The 19,417-nt window shown below is 39.1% G+C and overlaps 2 protein-coding genes across 3 annotated transcripts in view; one reads left to right on the top strand and one right to left on the bottom strand.

The window, feature by feature from the left end:
* FBXL13 (F-box and leucine rich repeat protein 13) overlaps positions 1–19,417 on the bottom strand; it is a 72,376-nt gene that overhangs the window by 34,381 nt on the left and 18,578 nt on the right. For both annotated transcript variants that reach the window (XM_083701408.1, XM_083701409.1), the window contains exons 10-12: positions 9,312–9,364; positions 8,652–8,752; positions 1,610–1,739 (exon numbers count right to left, since the gene is read on the bottom strand). In XM_083701408.1, the coding sequence (XP_083557534.1) occupies positions 1,610–1,739; positions 8,652–8,752; positions 9,312–9,364 (284 nt within the window). The remainder of the gene's footprint in view (positions 1–1,609; positions 1,740–8,651; positions 8,753–9,311; positions 9,365–19,417) is intronic.
* Positions 1,529–16,565, top strand: LRRC17 (leucine rich repeat containing 17). The gene is made up of 4 exons (XM_083701583.1): positions 1,529–1,669; positions 12,390–13,283; positions 15,360–15,515; positions 15,996–16,565. Exons 2-4 carry the CDS (start codon positions 12,527–12,529, stop codon positions 16,397–16,399), a joined length of 1,317 nt encoding a protein of 438 aa, XP_083557709.1. The 5' UTR covers positions 1,529–1,669; positions 12,390–12,526; the 3' UTR covers positions 16,400–16,565.

Genomic DNA, 19,417 nt, shown 5'->3' with positions numbered 1-19,417 from the left:
ATTGTATCCTGTTTCGGGTAGAAGAAAAATATTAACAAATAAATAACAGGAACAGGCTTGTTGCAAAAGCCTCAGTAGCAGATAGGAAACCAAGGAGGTCTCAGATCCTTCTCTTGGCTCTCAACTACTCCAGCAATCACTGAGGCTGTTTGAAATATACTCAGAGTTGCAAAGTGATTTCATGTTCTTTATTCAGCTCATAGTGGTGAGGAGGAATGAATGAAAGTTCCCTCAAAGTATCTGCTTTATATACATTATTTACACAATGTAAATAATTGCATATGATTGGCTAATTCAGGAATTCTACTGTAAGCCAATCAGGTTGTGGATTCACTTCTATCCGGAGCATGATTGGGTGGTTCCTGCCAACCAATCAGATTGCTGCATTGTTCTAGGACCAATCAGACTGCTGCAGTTTGGATCCTAGTCAACTCAGTACATAACACTGTTGCTTCAGTTTTAACACAGAGGCAAATTCTTTTGGAAAGGGTTGTTTGGTATGTGAACTTGTCAATGAAGTCTCACCTGATCCCAGATGAGGGACATGGAAATGGAAAGGAATGGCCTACCACTGATGATAGGACAGAGGGGGACACGGAAGGGTGTGCAGTAGGTCTCTATATCCTAAACAGGGTGGCTGGAAATTGGGAAATAACGTGCAAAGTGAGTGCATGGTTGGGCAGCTTTCATTCTTCTGTCGAGAACCTCAACTGCTTTTACTACTCGATTTATGTATTTTGCTAGCATATGTGGTGATAGTGGGAAGGGGTTGAATAAGGGAAAATCCAATGTTTATTTATTTATTAAATTTATTTCCCCCTCTTCTTCCCAAGGAATCCGATTTTCTGCGGTAACTCTTGAAATTCATTCCTAGATGCTTTTACATTTCACCTTTATGTCTGCACTAGTGAGAATGGAGCAAGGTTCAAAGTGTGCCTTTTGAAGTTATGTTACGATGGTACAGGATGTCCCCACTGTATAGATTCTTACACATACGACAGTGGGATGCCTAAACGAAGCAGTTCGAAAGAATAGCTGTACACCTCCCTGCAACAACAACAAAAAAGACTGTTGGGGGCTGGGGGCCAAGAGAGAGAGAAAGAGTGTGTAACACACTCTCTCTGTGTATTTCCCTCTCTCTCTCTTAGTGGAAGGGTGGTAGTATGTTACCATGCTACATTCTTACACTTTACAAAAGAAGGAACGTGATATTAGAAAGCTCACTGACAATCTGATTTCCTTTTCAGGAACTTTATTTCTGTTTGCTCAGCAGAGGACCCTTGAGTATTGTTAATGTCTGCAAATTGTACGTATGGAAGCAAAAGCACAAAGCAAGCATGTTTTAAGCCCACCTCCAACAGCAATGCATGCTTTCATTATGCAATAAGGACTGGCTGTTTATAGTTAAAGACGCCCACTGGACAAAAGCCAAAAGCCTATAGTGCTATTCCTCCGGAAAATTTAAGCAGCTGTGGTAATGTAATTTAAAACCTCTCAAAACTTTGCTGCAGTGCCTGTACTACTTGATTATACCATGAGTGCTTGGTGCCGTCAGTTCTCTAAAGGAATCGCTTCGCTACAATATGAAAAAGAAAACTGAAATGCAAACCTGGAGGCAGCCTGAAATATCCAAGTAGATGAGCTTGTGACACCCTCTTCCAGAGCCGAGGTACAGTAAGCCATTGTCTGTGAATTTTCTGCAATAAGCTAAACTTAAATACTGCAAATTGGGGCATCCCCTATGCCAGATAAAAGAAGAAGTCAGTTACTAAGATGTTGCATACAGATTTCTGGTGCAATTTGATACTGTAGCTAAAAAGCTTTCTAAGAACATGGGTGGATACTGGAATTTAATGGGAATATTCACTTTGCCTGAATACAAAAAAAGCTGTGTTTCACTTTTGTTTGTTGCATGTACTTTACACTGTTTAATAAGATTATTCACGAACCAAAGTCATCTTAAATGAAACCTGATTTTAAAATGATTTTCCTTGGTTGTAAACTCAAACGTTTGCACTAAATTAGAAATATATGACTCTCAAACATTTTAAGGACCAAGTTGTAACATTAACTTCACATTGTTTTTTAAGCTTTTTGTGTTCAAAATGAAAACCAGAACTCTATCAAAGGATATTAAAGGCATAAAAAATTAAACATAATGTTAAACCATCCCTGCTTGTGTAATTGTTTCCATTAAGGTTTGACACAGCTATTCTAACAAAACAAAAATACAAAATAGTTGTGTGCTCACATAACAACCTAAAGCTGTAATACTTTGCTATATCTGGAAGTAAGCCTCATTGAGCATGGTGACATTTTTTGAGTAAATATGCACGGGATTGCACTGTGTGACTTAATAAAAGGAAACGTTTATAACATATATCCAGTGACAGACAAAGGAAGTTGGTTAGACAATATGCACAGCAAATGAATACTCTGAAACTGTACTCTCTACAACTTCCTTTTTATAATACATATTTAGGCATTATCATACTGAAGAGTATTAATTTTATACAATTATATAGTAGTTGAACTAAAATAAGAGATGCAATGCCACAATTACCACAAATGAAAGATTGCAGAAGAAAAAATACACTGTATGATTAGGAGTAGACAACATGCTCTGCAAGAAATTTTAGTTCAGGAAAACATTTAAGGCAACTTCACAAGTCAGCAAAAGCTAAGCTGGGAACACCCACCATGATGAGTGTATGACATCATGACCACTGCTTGTAAGACTTGGACTTTTGTGTTCTTAATGAATAAGAGAGGGAAAACTTTGCAGATAATAAGGGTTAAATTTAAAGACATATGGAAAGAAATATAAACAGTAAATATTTATTTTTGTATTAAGACAAAAAGGCAGGTAAAGCATTCAGATAAACTTTTCTGTGAGAAGATAAACACCTAAGATCTTCCAGTAATAGCACATTAATTTTTAGGGGTACACACTGTGGATTATATTCTCAGTATGTACATCATTATGACATGTAACAATGAATGGTAACAGACTTCGTCTTCTCTCTCATCTTCTCGCGCCAAAGTTAAAATGCTTGTATTAGTCAGTATCTAATATTCTTTATGACAAGAATGGGAACCTGTGGTCGCACAGATGTTGCTGGACTCCCAACTCCCATCAGTCCCAGCCAAGCGCAGCCAATGGTCATAGATGATGGGAGTTGTACCACAGCAACATCTGGAGGGTCATAGGGCCAATCCCTGCAATGGGTTTTAATTAGACTTTGTTCTTCTAGATTTCAGGTGTCTGTTAATATAACAATGTACAGTGGTGCCTCGCAAGACGAAAAGAATCCGTTCCGCGATTCTCTTCATCTAGCGGTTTTTTCGTCTTGCGAAGCAAGCCCATTGATGGCTTAGCGGATTAGCGCTATTAGCGGTCTAGCGGCTTTTAGCGATCCGCTGTTAAGCGGCTTATCAGCGGATCAGCTGTTAAGCGGCTTATCAGCGGATCAGCTGTTAAGCGGCTTAGCAGCTTAGGAAAAGGGGGGAGAGCGGAAAAAAACCGCGGGAACTCGCAAGATTTTTTCATCTTGCAAAGCAACCCCATAGAGAAATTTGTTTAGTGAAGCGCCTCCAAAACGGAAAACCCTTTCGTCTAGCGGGTTTTCCGTCTTGCGAGGCGTTCGTCTTGCGGGGCACCACTATAATAAACAAATAAGTATTCAGAAGTCCCAAATGCATGGCTGATTTGAAACAAGCTTTTTACAACAATATATTTCTATGAAAATGTGTGTGTGCATACCTTTCAAAGAGAAGGGAGATTAGGTTACCTTTTATTTTATTTCCCTTGGAGGGATGTTCTATTAGATGTCTCAACATATGGGATGTATTGCATCCCCTATACTTGGCATTCACGTGGCAGTGCTTTTTGTGTCAATCTCTTCAAAGCCCTGACTGAGTGTAGCTAATCAGACCGACAGAAAAGGAGGGTTCAAAGTGGGGATAATGTTTATTAAGGAAGTGCAGGCTCACAATGAATGAGCTTTGTTTGGCCCAGCAACATCACCAACTGTATGATTTATAAATGTTACTGAAGAATTGTGTTAAAATATAACATAGTACGTAAGCTGCACCTAGTTGAGATTGCCAAGTTGAGATTGTGGGAGGGGTCTTAAAGGAAATTTCAAGCTGAACTGTTTGCTTGTTTTCTTTTTGTGGTTGCAGGAGATAATGTGATTAGGACAACATAGCTTGGCAGGCGATATAACTTCTGCAATGTTCAGATAGGAAAACTACAATATGGCACGCTGAGAACAGAAAGTTCATTCACACTGATCCAAACTGAGACAGAGAAGCAAAAGATGATTTAGCTATATTTAAATGGAATATTATTTTTGCAGGGGGAAATGTCAGCATTTGAAAAGGCTTTATGAACTTGGAGGCTGCTTTGAAAATACCACTAGACCACTAGAAAATGGCATAAGGGTATGAAAATATACAGATCAGACATTTATCTGATCATCATACTAGAGCTGATTCTAGCTCACAGCAAGAATTAACCCAGCTTTCATTTGCTGCTCTACACACAGGAACATGGGCACGAAGAACAGATTAGCTATTTAACAAACTGCCTATATAACATACAATGGTACCTCGGGTTAAGTACTTAATTCGTTCCGGAGGTCCGTTCTTAACCTGAAACTGTTCTTAACTTGAAGCACCACCACTCCTGCTGCTGCTACCGCTGCGCCGCTGCACGATTTCTGTTCTCATCCTGAAGCAAATTTCTTAACCCGGGTTAATATTTATGGGTTAGCGGAGTCTGTAACCTGAAGTGTATGTAACCTGAAGCGTATGTAACCTGAGGTACCACTGTACTTTATTTCATTCTAGCAAATTATGACCAGTTGAAGGAGGGAGTCCAGGCAAAACATACTGAAGGCTTAGTTTCCAGATGTTTGATCATATTGGTTGCCTCCTCTGCACACGTTCCAGCTTGTCAATATCTTTTTTAATTGTGATGCCCAGAAGTGAACACATTACTCCAGGTGTGGTCTGATCAAGGCAGAATAGAGCAGTACTATGACTTTCCCATGATTCGGACATTATATTTCTGTTGATGCAATCTAGAATAGCATTAGCTTCTTTGCTGCTACATTACACTGTTGACTGCTAAGCTTGTAGTCTACTAAAACCCCTAGACCTTTTCTCATGTGCTACACCCAGACCAGATGTCCCCCATCTTATATTTGTGCAGCTGGTTCTTCCTGTCTAAGTGTAGAACCTTACATTTATCCCTAATGAATTTCATTTTGGCAGTTTGGGCCCAGTTCTCCATTCTGTTAAGGTAATCTCCAATCCTGATTCTGTCTTCAATACTTCTACAGCATTAGATACCTCTCCCAGTTTGGTTGTCATGCGCAAATTTGATGATCATCTTCTCAGTTTCATTATCCAAGTTGTTTATAAAAATGTTTACCAACAAATGCCTCCCATTTTTCTTTCTTGTTAGAATCATCTGCATTTGTGCCTTCAATATTTCACCTTTAAGAAACTTCCATCCATCCTGGACTCCCTTCTCTTTGAGTATTTCTGACATACAGTGGTACCTCAGGTTAAGTACTTAATTTGTTCTGGAGGTCCATTCTTAACCTGAAACTGTTCTTAACCTGAAGCACCACTTTAGTTAATGGGGCCTCCTGCTGCTGCTGCTGCTGCCGCTGAGCCGCCAGAGCACGAATTCTGTTCTCATCCTGAAGCAAAGTTCTTAACCTGAAGCACTATTTCTGGGTTAGCGGAGTCTGTAACCTGAAGGGTATGTAACCTGAAGCGTATGTAACCTGAGGTACCACTGTACAGTGGGATCTCACACAGTAGTTCCTCAAGTTTGTTAAGGAAATCAGCCTTCTTAAAGTCCACAGTGCATGTCCAACGACACTCAAGTTTCCCTTGCCTCTGTCTAATGAAACCCAAGAGGACATTATTGTTTCCTCTCAATGTTCACTGTACTTCCACTTTGTTGATCTCTGGTGCTGGTGAGGCCTAGGTGCAAGATAGGTATGTGGAACTTGAATAGAAAACATGTGGCCCTCCATATGCTGTTATCAGCCCTAGTGAACATAGCCCATTATCAGAGATGATGGTCATCTCCAGGCTTGACTACTGTAATTCGCTCTATGCGGGGCTGCCCTTGAAGCTGTCCCAGAAACTCCAGCGGGTACAGAAGGCTGCAGCGAGGCTCCTCACGGGGTCTCTGCCATGGGAGCAGATTCACCCAGTGCTTTTCAAGCTGCACTGGCTCCCGGTGGAGTACAGGGTCAGATTTAAGGTGCTGCTTTTGACCTTTAAAGCCCTTCACGGACTAGGACCCTCGTACCTACGGGACCGCCTCTCCTGGTATGCCCCACGGAGAGCCTCAAGGTCCATAAATAACAACACCCTAGTGGTCCCAGGCCCTAAAGAAGTTAGATTGGCTTCAACCAGAGCCAGGGCCTTTTCAACTCTGGCTCCGGCCTGGTGGAACGCTCTGCCTCATGAGACCAGGGCCCTGCAGGATCTGATTTCTTTCCGCAGGGCCTGTAAGACAGAGTTGTTCCGCCTGGCCTTTGGCTTGGAGCCAATTTGATTCCCTCCCTCTCTCTCTCTTTCCCCCCCCCCTTTCTTTTCCTTCTCCTCCTGCGATGAGGCTACAATTTATATTTTAATGTTCCATTATTTTAATGTATTTTATTTTTGTTTTTAAGCTGTAACCATTCATCTTGTTTTTATTATTGCTTGTAAGCCGCTCTGAGCCTGGCCTTGGCTGGGGAGGGCGGGGTATAAATAAAAAATTATTATTATTATTATTATTATTAGTTATAATCCAACAACATCTGGAATGCTGCAAGTTCCCAATACAAGAAGTCTCATTGAACTCAGGGAGCCTTATGCTTCACAACTGGTAGGGAGCTTCAGACATAAGATTTAGACTAGCTTGTGTCGCGTCTATGATTCTTAAAGTATATGCATAGTACAGAAGGGAGCAGGGAAGCAGCTAGAAGATGTTTCACAAGGGTTGACTTGTCAGTATTTTTGAAATTCCTGCCAAGGACCTTTTAGAAGTCCAGTATCTCACACTTTCCTATTATAGCCTTCCCTCATCGTGTCTTACCATGCATCCACATATTAGGGGACTAATCAGACACATTGTGAGCTTCAGGGAAAGTAACAGAGAACCGGATTTAATGGCCTATTTTAATTAAATTCATTGCAGTTTACCTTTAGAAGATGTGAACTGCCTCCTTCAGTTTGATAACCCTGGTATATGATAAGCATTTAATTTGCCAGTATAGCCTTGCAACCACTGGAATAGAGGATTTGTTCTGCCCATCTCCTCCTGCATGGTCCTGTTTCCCTTGACCTCATTAGGTGACATCATTAGGTGAGGTGCTTTGATGTGCATCACCCCCATGCAATGCATGGTGAGAGGGCTTTCTCAACTACAGCAGCTACTTTACATTTGTCACAACCTCAGTAATTCTATACAGCTTCATCTCTACCTCCTGAAAACTTTTTCAGCAATTCTTTTTGCTGATTATCCACTTAAGTTTTTGTTTCGTTTTGTTTGTTTTAACTGTCCATCTTTTGTTGAATTTTAAAATGTTGTTGTTGTGGCTGTATTTTTAAATAGCTGTCTTTGTTAGCTGCCCTAACTGATTGAACTAGAAAGATGGGCTATAACTATTCCAAATAAATGAATAACTAACTAACTAAAACGTCTTGGGGTAAACTGCAGTAAAATCAAACATGCCATTAACACAGTTCTCTTTCATTGTCCAAATAGCTCCAAAGTGCCTAATCAAGATGCAAGTGTATAATAAGGTAATCATGGTGCTCTATTTAGCTCTAACCAAATTTATTTCATGGTCCTTTCCCAAGCTGTTGTTTAGAAGTACAAATAACTGAGGCTATACATACATACCTGGGAGGAAGTCAATAGGACTTATTTCTGAGTGTATCGATAGGATCGGGCTGTGAACCTGTCATTTTCAGCCCCCTTATCTGTCAGACTTAGAGAATATCTTGTGTTTGTGGGCACGAAGGGGAGATTAGCAACTGGCCGGTAATGACTTAGATTTCCTAAATCTAGGGAGGGTTTCATGAGGAGTGGTTTTACCACTGCCTCCTTCAAGAAGGAAGGACCACCCACTCTTGCAAGGAGGTAATAATAACCTCCCTGGCCCCTAGTTGTCCCCTCACCGCAAGTTTTTATCAGTCCATATTCTCAAGCCTTATTACTGTCAGTTCCACCACAGCCATGAAGTCCTCAGCCACCCCAGAGCCAGTTCCCTTGGCAGGGATGTTGAAGTCTCTCAAAACCAGTGGTCAATGTTTTATTGGAGAGAGGGTGCTGCCCTTGCTTTTTGATCACTGTTTTATTTGGGAGAGGGTTGTAGTAGTTTGCCTTTTTTTGGGGGGGGGGCTCAGCACTGCCAACTTTTCTGCTGTGAAATTGTTGTTGTTTTCTGGCACCCACAGCAGTTTCCTACAATTTCAAATATGTCTCTTGGTCCAAAAAGTTGGGGGACACTTGTTTCCACATTACAGTGATAGTCAGCGAGAGAGAGCAGCTGATCTTTATAAAGGTGGAATCTTTCTTCTATTGTTATACTAAAATTCAGAATTTATTTATAAAACAGATTGTTTTTTACCTTGACAGAAGTCTTAGTGTTCCATTTGTGATATCTGTGTGAGATAAATTTAAGTAAAGGATTGCTGGGCAACCTTCTGTTACAAGCCTTATTAGTTCATCCTGTTCAATAAAGAAAATCATAAATGAAATTGGCTTCATTTTTTAAAGTAAATAATATGTCTCTATATCAGATGCATTTTTTCAGTTCACACTATACTTCAATGGCATACCTAGACATCTGATAATAAATTGGACATGCAATAATAATATTTAGCATCATCTACTGTAACCACATTCTTAACATAATGCAACATATAAATGTAACTAAGATAACCAGAATCTTTAGGTGGAATAAATGACCTCTTTTGGTTTTCAAAGTGGCCTCCTTAAATTGTTGTTTCTGGTCCATATTTGGCCCATGGTCTGGAGGCTCCTCACACCAGTGTAGACTGAAGTTGGAAGTCTATACACTTTTCCTTGATTACAAACCATGAAATCATATGGGTTTCCTATTCAAACTTCATAATATTTGGACTTTAGCCATATTATGCTACATAAATAGAGCACAGCTTTTCATTTTAAAAATGTTGTGTCTTCTCTAGAAATCAAAATTAGAACTAAAATTTATTATATCTGAATTACATTAAGGCTATTTCGAATTTGTTGTATGAATACTTACATTTAACCCTTGGCATTCAGTGACATTTAAGTCTTGCAAATTCTTACAGTGAGCTAAAATAAATATAACACCAAATTAGTATCTTGCATTACTTGAAAACATCAGATCATATCTAGCAGTTTTCAGTAACATAAACCCAAAATCAGCAACGTAATGGGAAAGAATGAAATATATTTTACACCAATGGTCAGTAACACTGGAGATATGTCATTTCATTGGGATTACACAATGTTTTCATTGTTAAACAATAGTTTTGCTTTTTCCAGGGACACCCCCCTACACACACATCACCAAAGGAATGTAGTTATTGCCCCGGTAACACACATTCTCAAACAGTAAGATAAGCCACCCTGTTGAGGCTTGGACAAGATGCCTGTGACAGCATGTCACTCCTCTGACAGCTCCTAGACTTAATTGGGTCAAGAATGTAAACTTAATGAATGTTGATACTATGAGTGAACAGGGACATTACAAGCCTTTTTCTTAACTAAGGTTTTGTCCTGTGACATCTCAACTCATGCTATGGGTCCATCGTGTTTAATGGCCTCACTTTCCTATGATCCGCTTGCCTTCAGGATGAAAAGATAATACAGACCACTGGGCAAACCTCTTTGTCCATTTGGTTTTAGAACTAGATCACATTACTATAACACTGGAACCTAGAGGTGAATGGGGCTCGCTCCCAGGTAAATGTGTATAGGATTGCAGCCTACATGTACAGGACAGAGTGAATCAACATCTTATCCTGTACACCACAGATTAGAAACCTGTGACCTCCAGATACTGCTTGAACATGACTCCCATCACCTCTGACCATTGATGGTGTTAGCAGACACTGAAATGGAGTCCAATGACATCTGGAGGGCCACTTTCCCATCCATGCTATTAGGCTGCAATCCCAGACAGTATTTTCATGGAACATGGTATTGTACCAGAAAAGGCAGTAGAGCAAATATTTAGAAGCAGGCTAAGAAGAATCATAAGATCATGAGAGGGCAAAGCTCAGTGGTAGAACATCTGCTCTTCATGTGTACAGAAAGTCCCATGCCCAATCCCCTAGCAGATGAGCTAGGAGAAAATATGAAACCGTGGAGACTCTGAAACTCTGCTGTCAGTCAGTGTTAACCAGCGCTGGAAAACTTCTGGCCTATGGAAAGCCAGAGGTTCAAGAGCAGCATCGGCAGTGGACAGGCTGGGCAGGTCCATCTTCTATGTTCCAAGGGCGGACCAAACCTTCATAGTCTTTTCTCTGGTCTGCCCTGGAAGCCCTTCTCCCTGGGAGCCAGACAATATGACTCCCATCACCTCTGACCACTGATGGTGCTAGCTAACTCCAGTTCCACTGCCAGACTCCGCCCTCCTGCCCAGCCACATCAGGCAGATTCCTAATGCTTCCCACTCCTTACCCAACAGTCTTGTCAGGCCACAACGACCACCAGGTAAACCAGTAACAGGGTATTATTATCTTTAATGTGGAATTCACCTTTTTCAAAGGTGCCACACACTGGGTCAACATTTTAATCAAGCTATCCACAAAGACCCAAGGTCTCTTTCCTGTGTAGTCACTGCTACTTCAGACTATTAACATATACGGGAAGGTAGGATTTCTTTTCGCAGTGTCCATCACTTAACACTTGTTTAAAAGAACAAATGAAATTCAATGTAATTCCCATTCACTCGCTTTCATTTCAAGAAGAAATACAAGGCGGTTCACAAACAAGGTCAACAGCAAAATAACAAGAATAAACATATAGCTACCAAAAATAAAAAATGCACTGTAAAACAGCTACATTAAAATACCCATAATTAAAATATATAACAAACCCCTTAAAACAGCATAAGAGTTACAACAACAATTATTACCAAACACAACCAACCAAGCTTGGGAACCACTAACGTCTCACAATATCAATAAAAATAAATAAATACATACATACATACATACATACACACACACACAAAGGACCTACCCATGCGATGAGCTGTGAAAAAGACTATGAACTGACTTGGAGAAAACAGATGTACAGTTCCCTGTTTTTCCGTTTGCTTTGTACCACAACCCCCCCCCCCTAAAAACTAATAAAAAACCAAAAAAAACTGAGCCATCCTAAAAACAAAACAAATCGAATTACTACAAGAGATGAAAGGGAAATGCTTTATAAGCAGGTGTATCTTCAGGAGTCAATGGAATGCCAATACTGATGGGGCATTGCATATTTCAGCCAAGAAGGGCATTCCATAGTACTGCTGTCACTAATGAAAACGGCTGCTTCCATGTTTACTACAAGCCAATAATCATCAGACTATGGCAAAACTAATTGGGTTCCATTTGTTGGCCTAAATGCCCTTACAAATTCATTCCCTGTGTTCCCTGTGATACTGTATCAGGTATAATGGTATGTGACATCATCATCATTTGATAATAAATAAATAATTTATATCTCCATTTAGGAGGGAAGCTCACCATTATTATCACAGCCAAAATTATTTTCAATACACAATGTGCTGATTATTATGGAAAAGATATTGAAATGTCAGCTTTAATTCACTATAATTTAGGACACCAGTCATGAAAGACCTACACTGACTCCCAGTACAATTCTGAGCACAATTCAAAGTACTGGTGCTGAACTTTAAAGCCCTAAATGGCCTCAGCCCAGTATACCTGAAGGAGCATCTCCATCCCCATTGTTCCTCCTGGACACTGAGGTCCAGCTCCGAGGGCCTTCTGGCGGTTCCCTCACTGCGAGAAGCGAAGTTACAGGGAACCAGACAGAGTGCCTTCTCGGTAGCGGCAGCTGCCCTGTGGAATGCCCTCCCATTTTCCCATCAAGGAAATAAACAACTGACCTTTAGAAGACATCTGAAGGCAGCCCTGTATCAGGAAATTTTTAATGTCAGATGTTTTACAATTTTTTTATATATGCTGTAAGCCACCCAGAGTGGCTTGGGAAACCCAGCCAAATAGGCGGAGTATAAATAAAATTATTATTATTATTATTATTATTATTATTATTATTATTATTATTATTAATTCTAGGGTAATATCTCACTAATATTCTGTTTTTCTTCCAACAGAGCGATTCCTCAAACCCTTGCTGTGCCTCCTTGATTCAGAACCACGCTAGTTAAAGGCTTCCAAACTCAGATTTCAAAGGAATACTCTGACTGTTCCAGCTGTTGTACAAAATAATTGGGACCAGCTGGATGTCAGGATGCAAGTGGTTACAATTATAATACTACTTTTCTTTTGCAAAGCAGCTGACTTTAGGAAGACAAGAAATGGGAGTTCAAGAAACAAAGCAAATAATGGAAAGTCAAACGGCTTAAGAAGAGCATCCGGCACTGTCAAGCGCTACACCCCAGGCCTCCCATGTGATGTGTACACCTATCTTCATGACAAATACTTAGATTGCCAAGAAAGGAAACTGACATTTGTATTGTCTGATTGGCCTGAAGATTTAAAACACATGCTCCTAGCAAGAAATAGAATTCGCAAGCTGAAGAACAACATGTTTTCCAAGTTCACAAAATTAAAAAGTCTAGATTTACAACAGAATGAGATATCAAAAATTGAGGATGAAGCTTTTTTCGGTTTAAATAAACTCACTACACTTTTACTGCAGCACAATAAGTTGAAAATCCTGTCTGAGGAGGTGTTTATTTATATGCCTCTTTTAATTTATTTACGCCTGTATGATAATCCATGGGACTGCAACTGTCAGATAGAAACTCTTATAACGATGCTGCAGCTTCCAAGAAACAGGAACTTGGGAAATTATGCTAAATGTGTACACCCAACAAAACTAAAAGGTCAAAAGCTCAAGCAAGTAAATTCAGAGCAGCTGTGCATTGAAGGAGAAAGACCAGACCCTCCTATTCCAAAACCTAAACCCATCAGACCTGAATTTGACTCTTCTCTCTGCCACATCTACATGTTTCCTGTACAGACACTGGACTGCAGAAAAAAAGGTTTGTATAAGCCAAATACATGTTACTTTTTAGCTGCTCATTAATGACCATTAAAGTTATCATTATGAAACTTTACCCAAGGTAATGGAAAGGTGGGGTATATTTTTAAAAATATTTTAGGCTGTAAGCCTTTTGACTGTTACCTGAGAGTAAAACAAATAGAATTCAAGTAATTACTTGTCAGTAGACATGCAGAAGATTACAGTTGGTGGTTATCTAGCCCAATCGGTGGAATTTTTCACCTATCCATTATCCATTATTATTATTATTATCCATAATAATCAATAGACTTATGATAAAAAATAACAAAAGTGGGCATATGTGCCTTAAGTGTGTCAGATGCAAGCAGCCTGGAGGTAGGATGAGCATGTAGCCCTATAATAAATTTAGCATAAAAATATTAGTGGTTTAATCAAACAAATTGTGCCATCCTATAGGAGAAGCCTGCATCTACTTACCACCCATAACTACAAGAAAATTAATTTAGAATAAAAATAATTTAGAGTAATTTATCTTTCAAGCCCCATGTCTTGTAACTGACCCACGTCTACTCAGAAATAAACCTCATTGTATTCAATGATGGGCTCCAAGTAAGTGGAATTAGGACTGAGGCCTTAATTTGTTTCTACTTGAATTTTAAAAACCAATGAACTGTATTGTTCATTATTGCTATTTTCAAATGGAAAGTTTTCTCTTTTGTTACCTGTAGGCTTTATCTGTACTCCTCAGTTACATTCCAAAGCTCTTTAGCAAAGTAGGAAGAAACATGTGAATTCAACTGCTATTTTTTGGCTACCACCCATTCCCTAAATCAGAGGGTAGAGAACCTCTGGCCAGAGGTTTGGCTCATGGGATTAACATTTGGCTCATGAGATCATTTCCCCCATTTTTAATTCAATGGGACTTGCCTCTTAGCAGACAGGGTTAGAATTGCAGCCAGAGGTGTCTTTATGATGGGCCATTAGTCACTTAATTAACTTAGTCTTTAAATTGCCACAATATATTAATTTCTGCACGCTGCCTTTCTAGACATTCATTAACTTTGTAAAGAAACACACAGGGAAAGTAACTGATTTAGACATGCATGTCTATCATGTACAATGATAAATAAAAACGTTTAAAATATTTATATATTGGCATTAGCAGATTATTAAATGGAAAAAAGATTTGTGCAAAATAAACCAATGGCAGCAGAACATAAAATACTAGATGAAATTTTGATTGAATTTTGGATTGGATTTAGGGATGTTTGTAGACCCCTAGGTTCCCTGCCTAGACAAATTTAAAAACGAAATTAGGGAATAATATCTGGAAGGCATCAAAATATTAGCCACATTCAAACTCCTGCTCTAAAAGACCATTCATCCACCAACCTGTCAAACTGCAACCCCCACACCTGACAACCACACAAGCTATCTTCAAACTAAATAGCACCAGCTGAGTTTTAAAAAGTGACCCAAGCCACAAAGTGCAGAGGAAGACAAACTTCTCAATGTTGTGAATTGAGAATCAATAGCAACATCAGTGTGAACTGGTGAATCAATCGCAACATTCTTCATAAAATGTAATTCAATAAGGCAGCCAGAAAACAATGCTCTACATTGTCTACAACATGGAAATGACACTTTTTGGCACAATCTGTACTACTTGTAGATTTTTAAGATGGTTTCTTTAGCACCTCAGTTGGTTTACTTTGTTTCAAACTCTCAGTGGGTACACTGATTCTCTGAAGTTGGTGATACAAAAACTAAAGGAGTAATGGGCAATGTATTTGGGAATAGGATATGCACACGAGGCTACCACCTTACTGAAGCTAAGTAGGTGTGAGTCTGGTCAGTGTTGGATGAGAGACCATGTAGGAACCACATGTATGCTACCTGGGATTCCATAATGGAAGAAAGGTAGGGTATAAATAGAAGACAATAACTTTTAAAAGCAGTCTTAAAAACAAAAGAAGACTTAAGAATGCACATGAGTAGTCTATGTTGGTATATGGATAGATGGGAAACTATGTTGTGGCGGGGACTATGGCTTTCCATAATAATATTTTTATATATTTCTTCTTTCCTTCTCAAGAATTAAAGAAAGTTCCCGGTAACATCCCTCCAGATGTAGTTAAACTTGATCTATCCAACAATAAAATCAACCAGCTACGACCCAAGGAATTTGAAGACATGAATGACCTGAAGGTATTAAACCTCAGTAGTAATGGAATAGTTCACATAGACCCAGGTGAGTAAACTTTATTATGATATATCAAACTATAGTGAGTTTTAATAAATGCTTTCATGATACAAAAGGTGGCTCATTTCCTCAAAATGTCATTTTTAATAATTATGAAATAGTAAGAAATAGCAGTTGAATATCTATCAAATCTAAGAGAATTCCACCTACGGGAAGCAACAACAGTCACTGATTAATCAGATTGTTTTACAGTGAAATATTATGCATGTCTTCTCAGAAGCAAGCCCACTGAATTCAATACAACTTACTCCTAGATAAGTTTGCATAGGATTACACTGTTAAGCTCTATTTTGGGTCTGGTACAGAAGATTCACAATAATGTTCAGAACATTGTGCCTCTCTTGTTTCTTTAAAACACAACCACAGTGAATCTCAGCCAAGGTTTAATGGTACTAACACATATCTCTATGGTTGTTGTTATTTCTACGCAGTAGATATGTAATCCTAGTGTTTACATTTTTTGAACAGCTGCATTTGCAGGACTCATGAACCTGGAAGAATTGGATTTATCAAACAACTCCCTGCAAAATTTCGAATATGGAGTATTAGAAGATTTGTACTTTTTGAAAATACTGTGGCTTAGAGAAAATCCTTGGAGATGTGACTACAACATTCATTATCTTTTCTACTGGTTGAAGCACCACTACAGTGTTCACTACCATGGTTTAGAATGTAGAAAACCTGAGGAATTCAAAGGCTGGTTTGTTGGGAAATATGTCAGAAGCTATTATGAAGAGTGTCCCAAAGATAAGCTCCCTATTTACCCAGAAACATTTGAACAGGATACCGACGATGAAGAATGGGAAAAGCACAAAGAATATCCAGTTCAAACAGGAAAGAAACATGGGGTTATTGTCACTGTAATAGGTTAATTTGATCACTGCCACATTCAATCCTTTAATATTTTTGTAAGTAAAAATGGTAGTTTATATTTTTGTTAAATGCAGTGTATGTTCATGAGGGATTATCTGTTAAAATATTTTTGGTACTAATCACGTGATGACATTACCTGTTTCCTTATAAACTTACTCTTTTTAATCTGTTTTGCGTCATTTTTGCCGAATTGGTAACCATTTGCAAATTTTTAACGCAAAGGCATATGATTTATTGCAGTGTAATAAACTAAACCTTTTAGAGAGTTGGGCTTAAACATCCTAAAACTTGAAATCCGTGTTTAACCAGAAGTAAGTTGCACTATGTTCAATGGAGCCCACTCCCAGTTAAGTGTGCACAGAACTACTGTCATCCACTGCAATCTGTTGAATACTGTAACTGTAACAGAAGGCACACACACCCAACTTTCTAATGAGGCACAAAAAGGCAAACACCAATTTATCCTTCCTAAGTGCCTAGATCTGGACAAGGACAAAGTCATCTGAGTCAGGGGATAGGCAGCCAAAGTCCAATTTGTAATTACTGGATCCTTCCCAACTACTCTATTCTGAACTTAAAAATGGAAAGCATAATGCTGGTGGTCAGCAAAAGAGGTTTAAAGACTGTCTCAAGGCAAATCTAAAAAAATGCAGTATAATATAATATAATATAATATAATAATGTATAATATAATATAATATAATATAATATAATATAATATAATATAATATAATATAATATAATATAATATAATATAATATTATATTATATTATTATAATATTTGTAAATATATTTGTAAATATAATATAAATATAATATAAAAATATAAAAATATAATATAAAAATGTAGTATCAACAATTGGGAATCACTTGCCTGCGAGTGCTCCAGTTGGAGAACAGCCTTTACCAAAGGTGTCATGGGCTTTGAAGACACTCGAACTCAGGACGCAAGGGAGAAACATGCTAAGAGGAAGGCACGCTTGGCAAATCCACACCAGGATCAACTCCCACCCAGAAACCTATGTCCCCGCTGTGGAAGGACATGTGGATCCAGAATTGGCCTCCACAGTTACCGGTACTTACAGACTCATTGTTAAAACTGTGTTTATGGAAGACAATCTTACTCGGCTACGAGTGATCGCCAAAGAGAGATAGTAGAAGGGTTAAAGCAGATCAATGAGACCTGACTCTATTTAGACATAATACTACTCAGTTTTGGGTTTTGGGTTTTCAGAATGATTGGGTTCAGAAGGGGATAAACAATCACATAAAAAGAAAATAAATCAGATGTTCTACAGTCACTCACAAATGGAGTATCTTCAGCTGATGTGCTCCTAACATAGGACGTGTTTTGGCATGGAATGGCAGAGCTTCCCCAAGGTAATGAAAGATTGTGACAAAAAAAATCTCAATACCACCCTATTTGATGTAGGGTGTCCGAAGGGTGGAATCCAGAATAATCTGTATCATAGGGTTGTTGAGAGGTTAAAATAGAAAGGGGGATGATGCCACCTCGCAGTCTTTGGAAGAAAAGAGGGATATCAGTGTAATAAATAAATAAAAATTATTGACTTGTAAAAAGAAGGAAAATATTGAAACTCTATGTTCTCTGCAGAGGAAAAATGTACATCAGTATTGATCAGTCATGACATTTGTCCCACAGTACAAAACTGGTGACTGACAAACCAATGATGTAAATTCAGATTCAGGGAAAATCCACTATCTTTCCTACATCAACGAAACTATCAAGGCGTGAGCCAAGCATAGGATTAAGATCAACTTCAGCTTCAATCTGTAGCCTCATCATAGCTGCAAGAATGCTTTCAATTGAAAAAAGCTGCTTGTAAACTCTAGCAGAGCTTCTTCACAAACTGAAAATACTCCTCCAATAACTCTAAAGGTTCACATGTGTTATTTGGCTTGAAAATCATTTTCTGGAATCCAAAGAGCCTACATGAATTATACTCGGGGGCTGATTTATGCTATAGCCGCTGGAATATTGCTCTGGAGGATCCTCGGTCCTTCAGGAACACCTTCGGGTGGGGCACAAGGAGCCCTGGCAGGAAGAGGGAATAGCTAGCTAGGGTTGTGTGTGTAACACTTACATTCCCTCCCTCAGCGCTCCAAATTAAAATGAAATAGATGGAAAACTGGCAACTTACCTTTAAATTTTCTGTAAGGTTGTCCAGGAACACCTCCTGGTTTTTTTACTTTTATTCCTTTACACTGTAATCCTATACACATATACAGTGGTACCTTGGGTTAAGTACTTAATTCGTTCCGGAGGTCCGTTCTTAAACTGAAACTGTTCTTAACCTGAAGCACCACTTTAGCTAATGGGGCCTCCTGCTGCTGCCGCTGTGCTGCCGCTGCACGATTTCTGTTCTCTTCCTGAAGCAAAGTTCTTAACCCGAGGCACTATTTCTGGGTTAGCAGAGTCTGTAACCTGAAGCATATGTAACCTGAAGCGTATGTAACCTGAAGCGTATGTAACCCGAGGTACCACTGTATTCAGAAGTCCCCATGAGTTCAGTGGGGTATACTCCACTAACCCAGAAACAGTACCTCAGGTTAAGAACTTTGCTTCAGGATGAGAACAGAAATCACGTGACACCAGCAGGAGGCCCCATTAGCTAAAGTGGTGCTTCAGGTCAAGAACAGTTTCAGGTTAAGAACGGACCTGCAGAATGAATTAAGTACTTAACCCAAGGCACCACTGTACTCCTAGATATGTGGCACAGGATTGCAGCCACAGCATTATTTCCTACAGTGATCTCAAGTATTGAAGAACTGACTACTAAGAGGGAAATACATTCCTATGGGTCCAAAGTAAGATGCAGGTGTCTGGCTAAATTTTAAAAGTTGAAACTTACAAAATTCCTCACTTTAAATATCCGTAATGATTTACCCCCTCCCCCCAATGGTCTTAGTTATTCACAGTATAGAAAGACAGGAAAGGATGACAAGGCAGACATTGGACTCAGAATAACACAGCTGTTGTTGTTGGGGGTGGGCT

The sequence above is a fragment of the Podarcis gaigeae genome (assembly GCF_964106915.1).
Source record: "Podarcis gaigeae genome assembly, chromosome: 10".
Classification (NCBI taxonomy): Eukaryota; Metazoa; Chordata; class Lepidosauria; order Squamata; family Lacertidae; genus Podarcis; species Podarcis gaigeae.
Note: the sequence above shows the minus strand (reverse complement) of the source record. Positions and strands in the feature narration are given on the sequence as shown.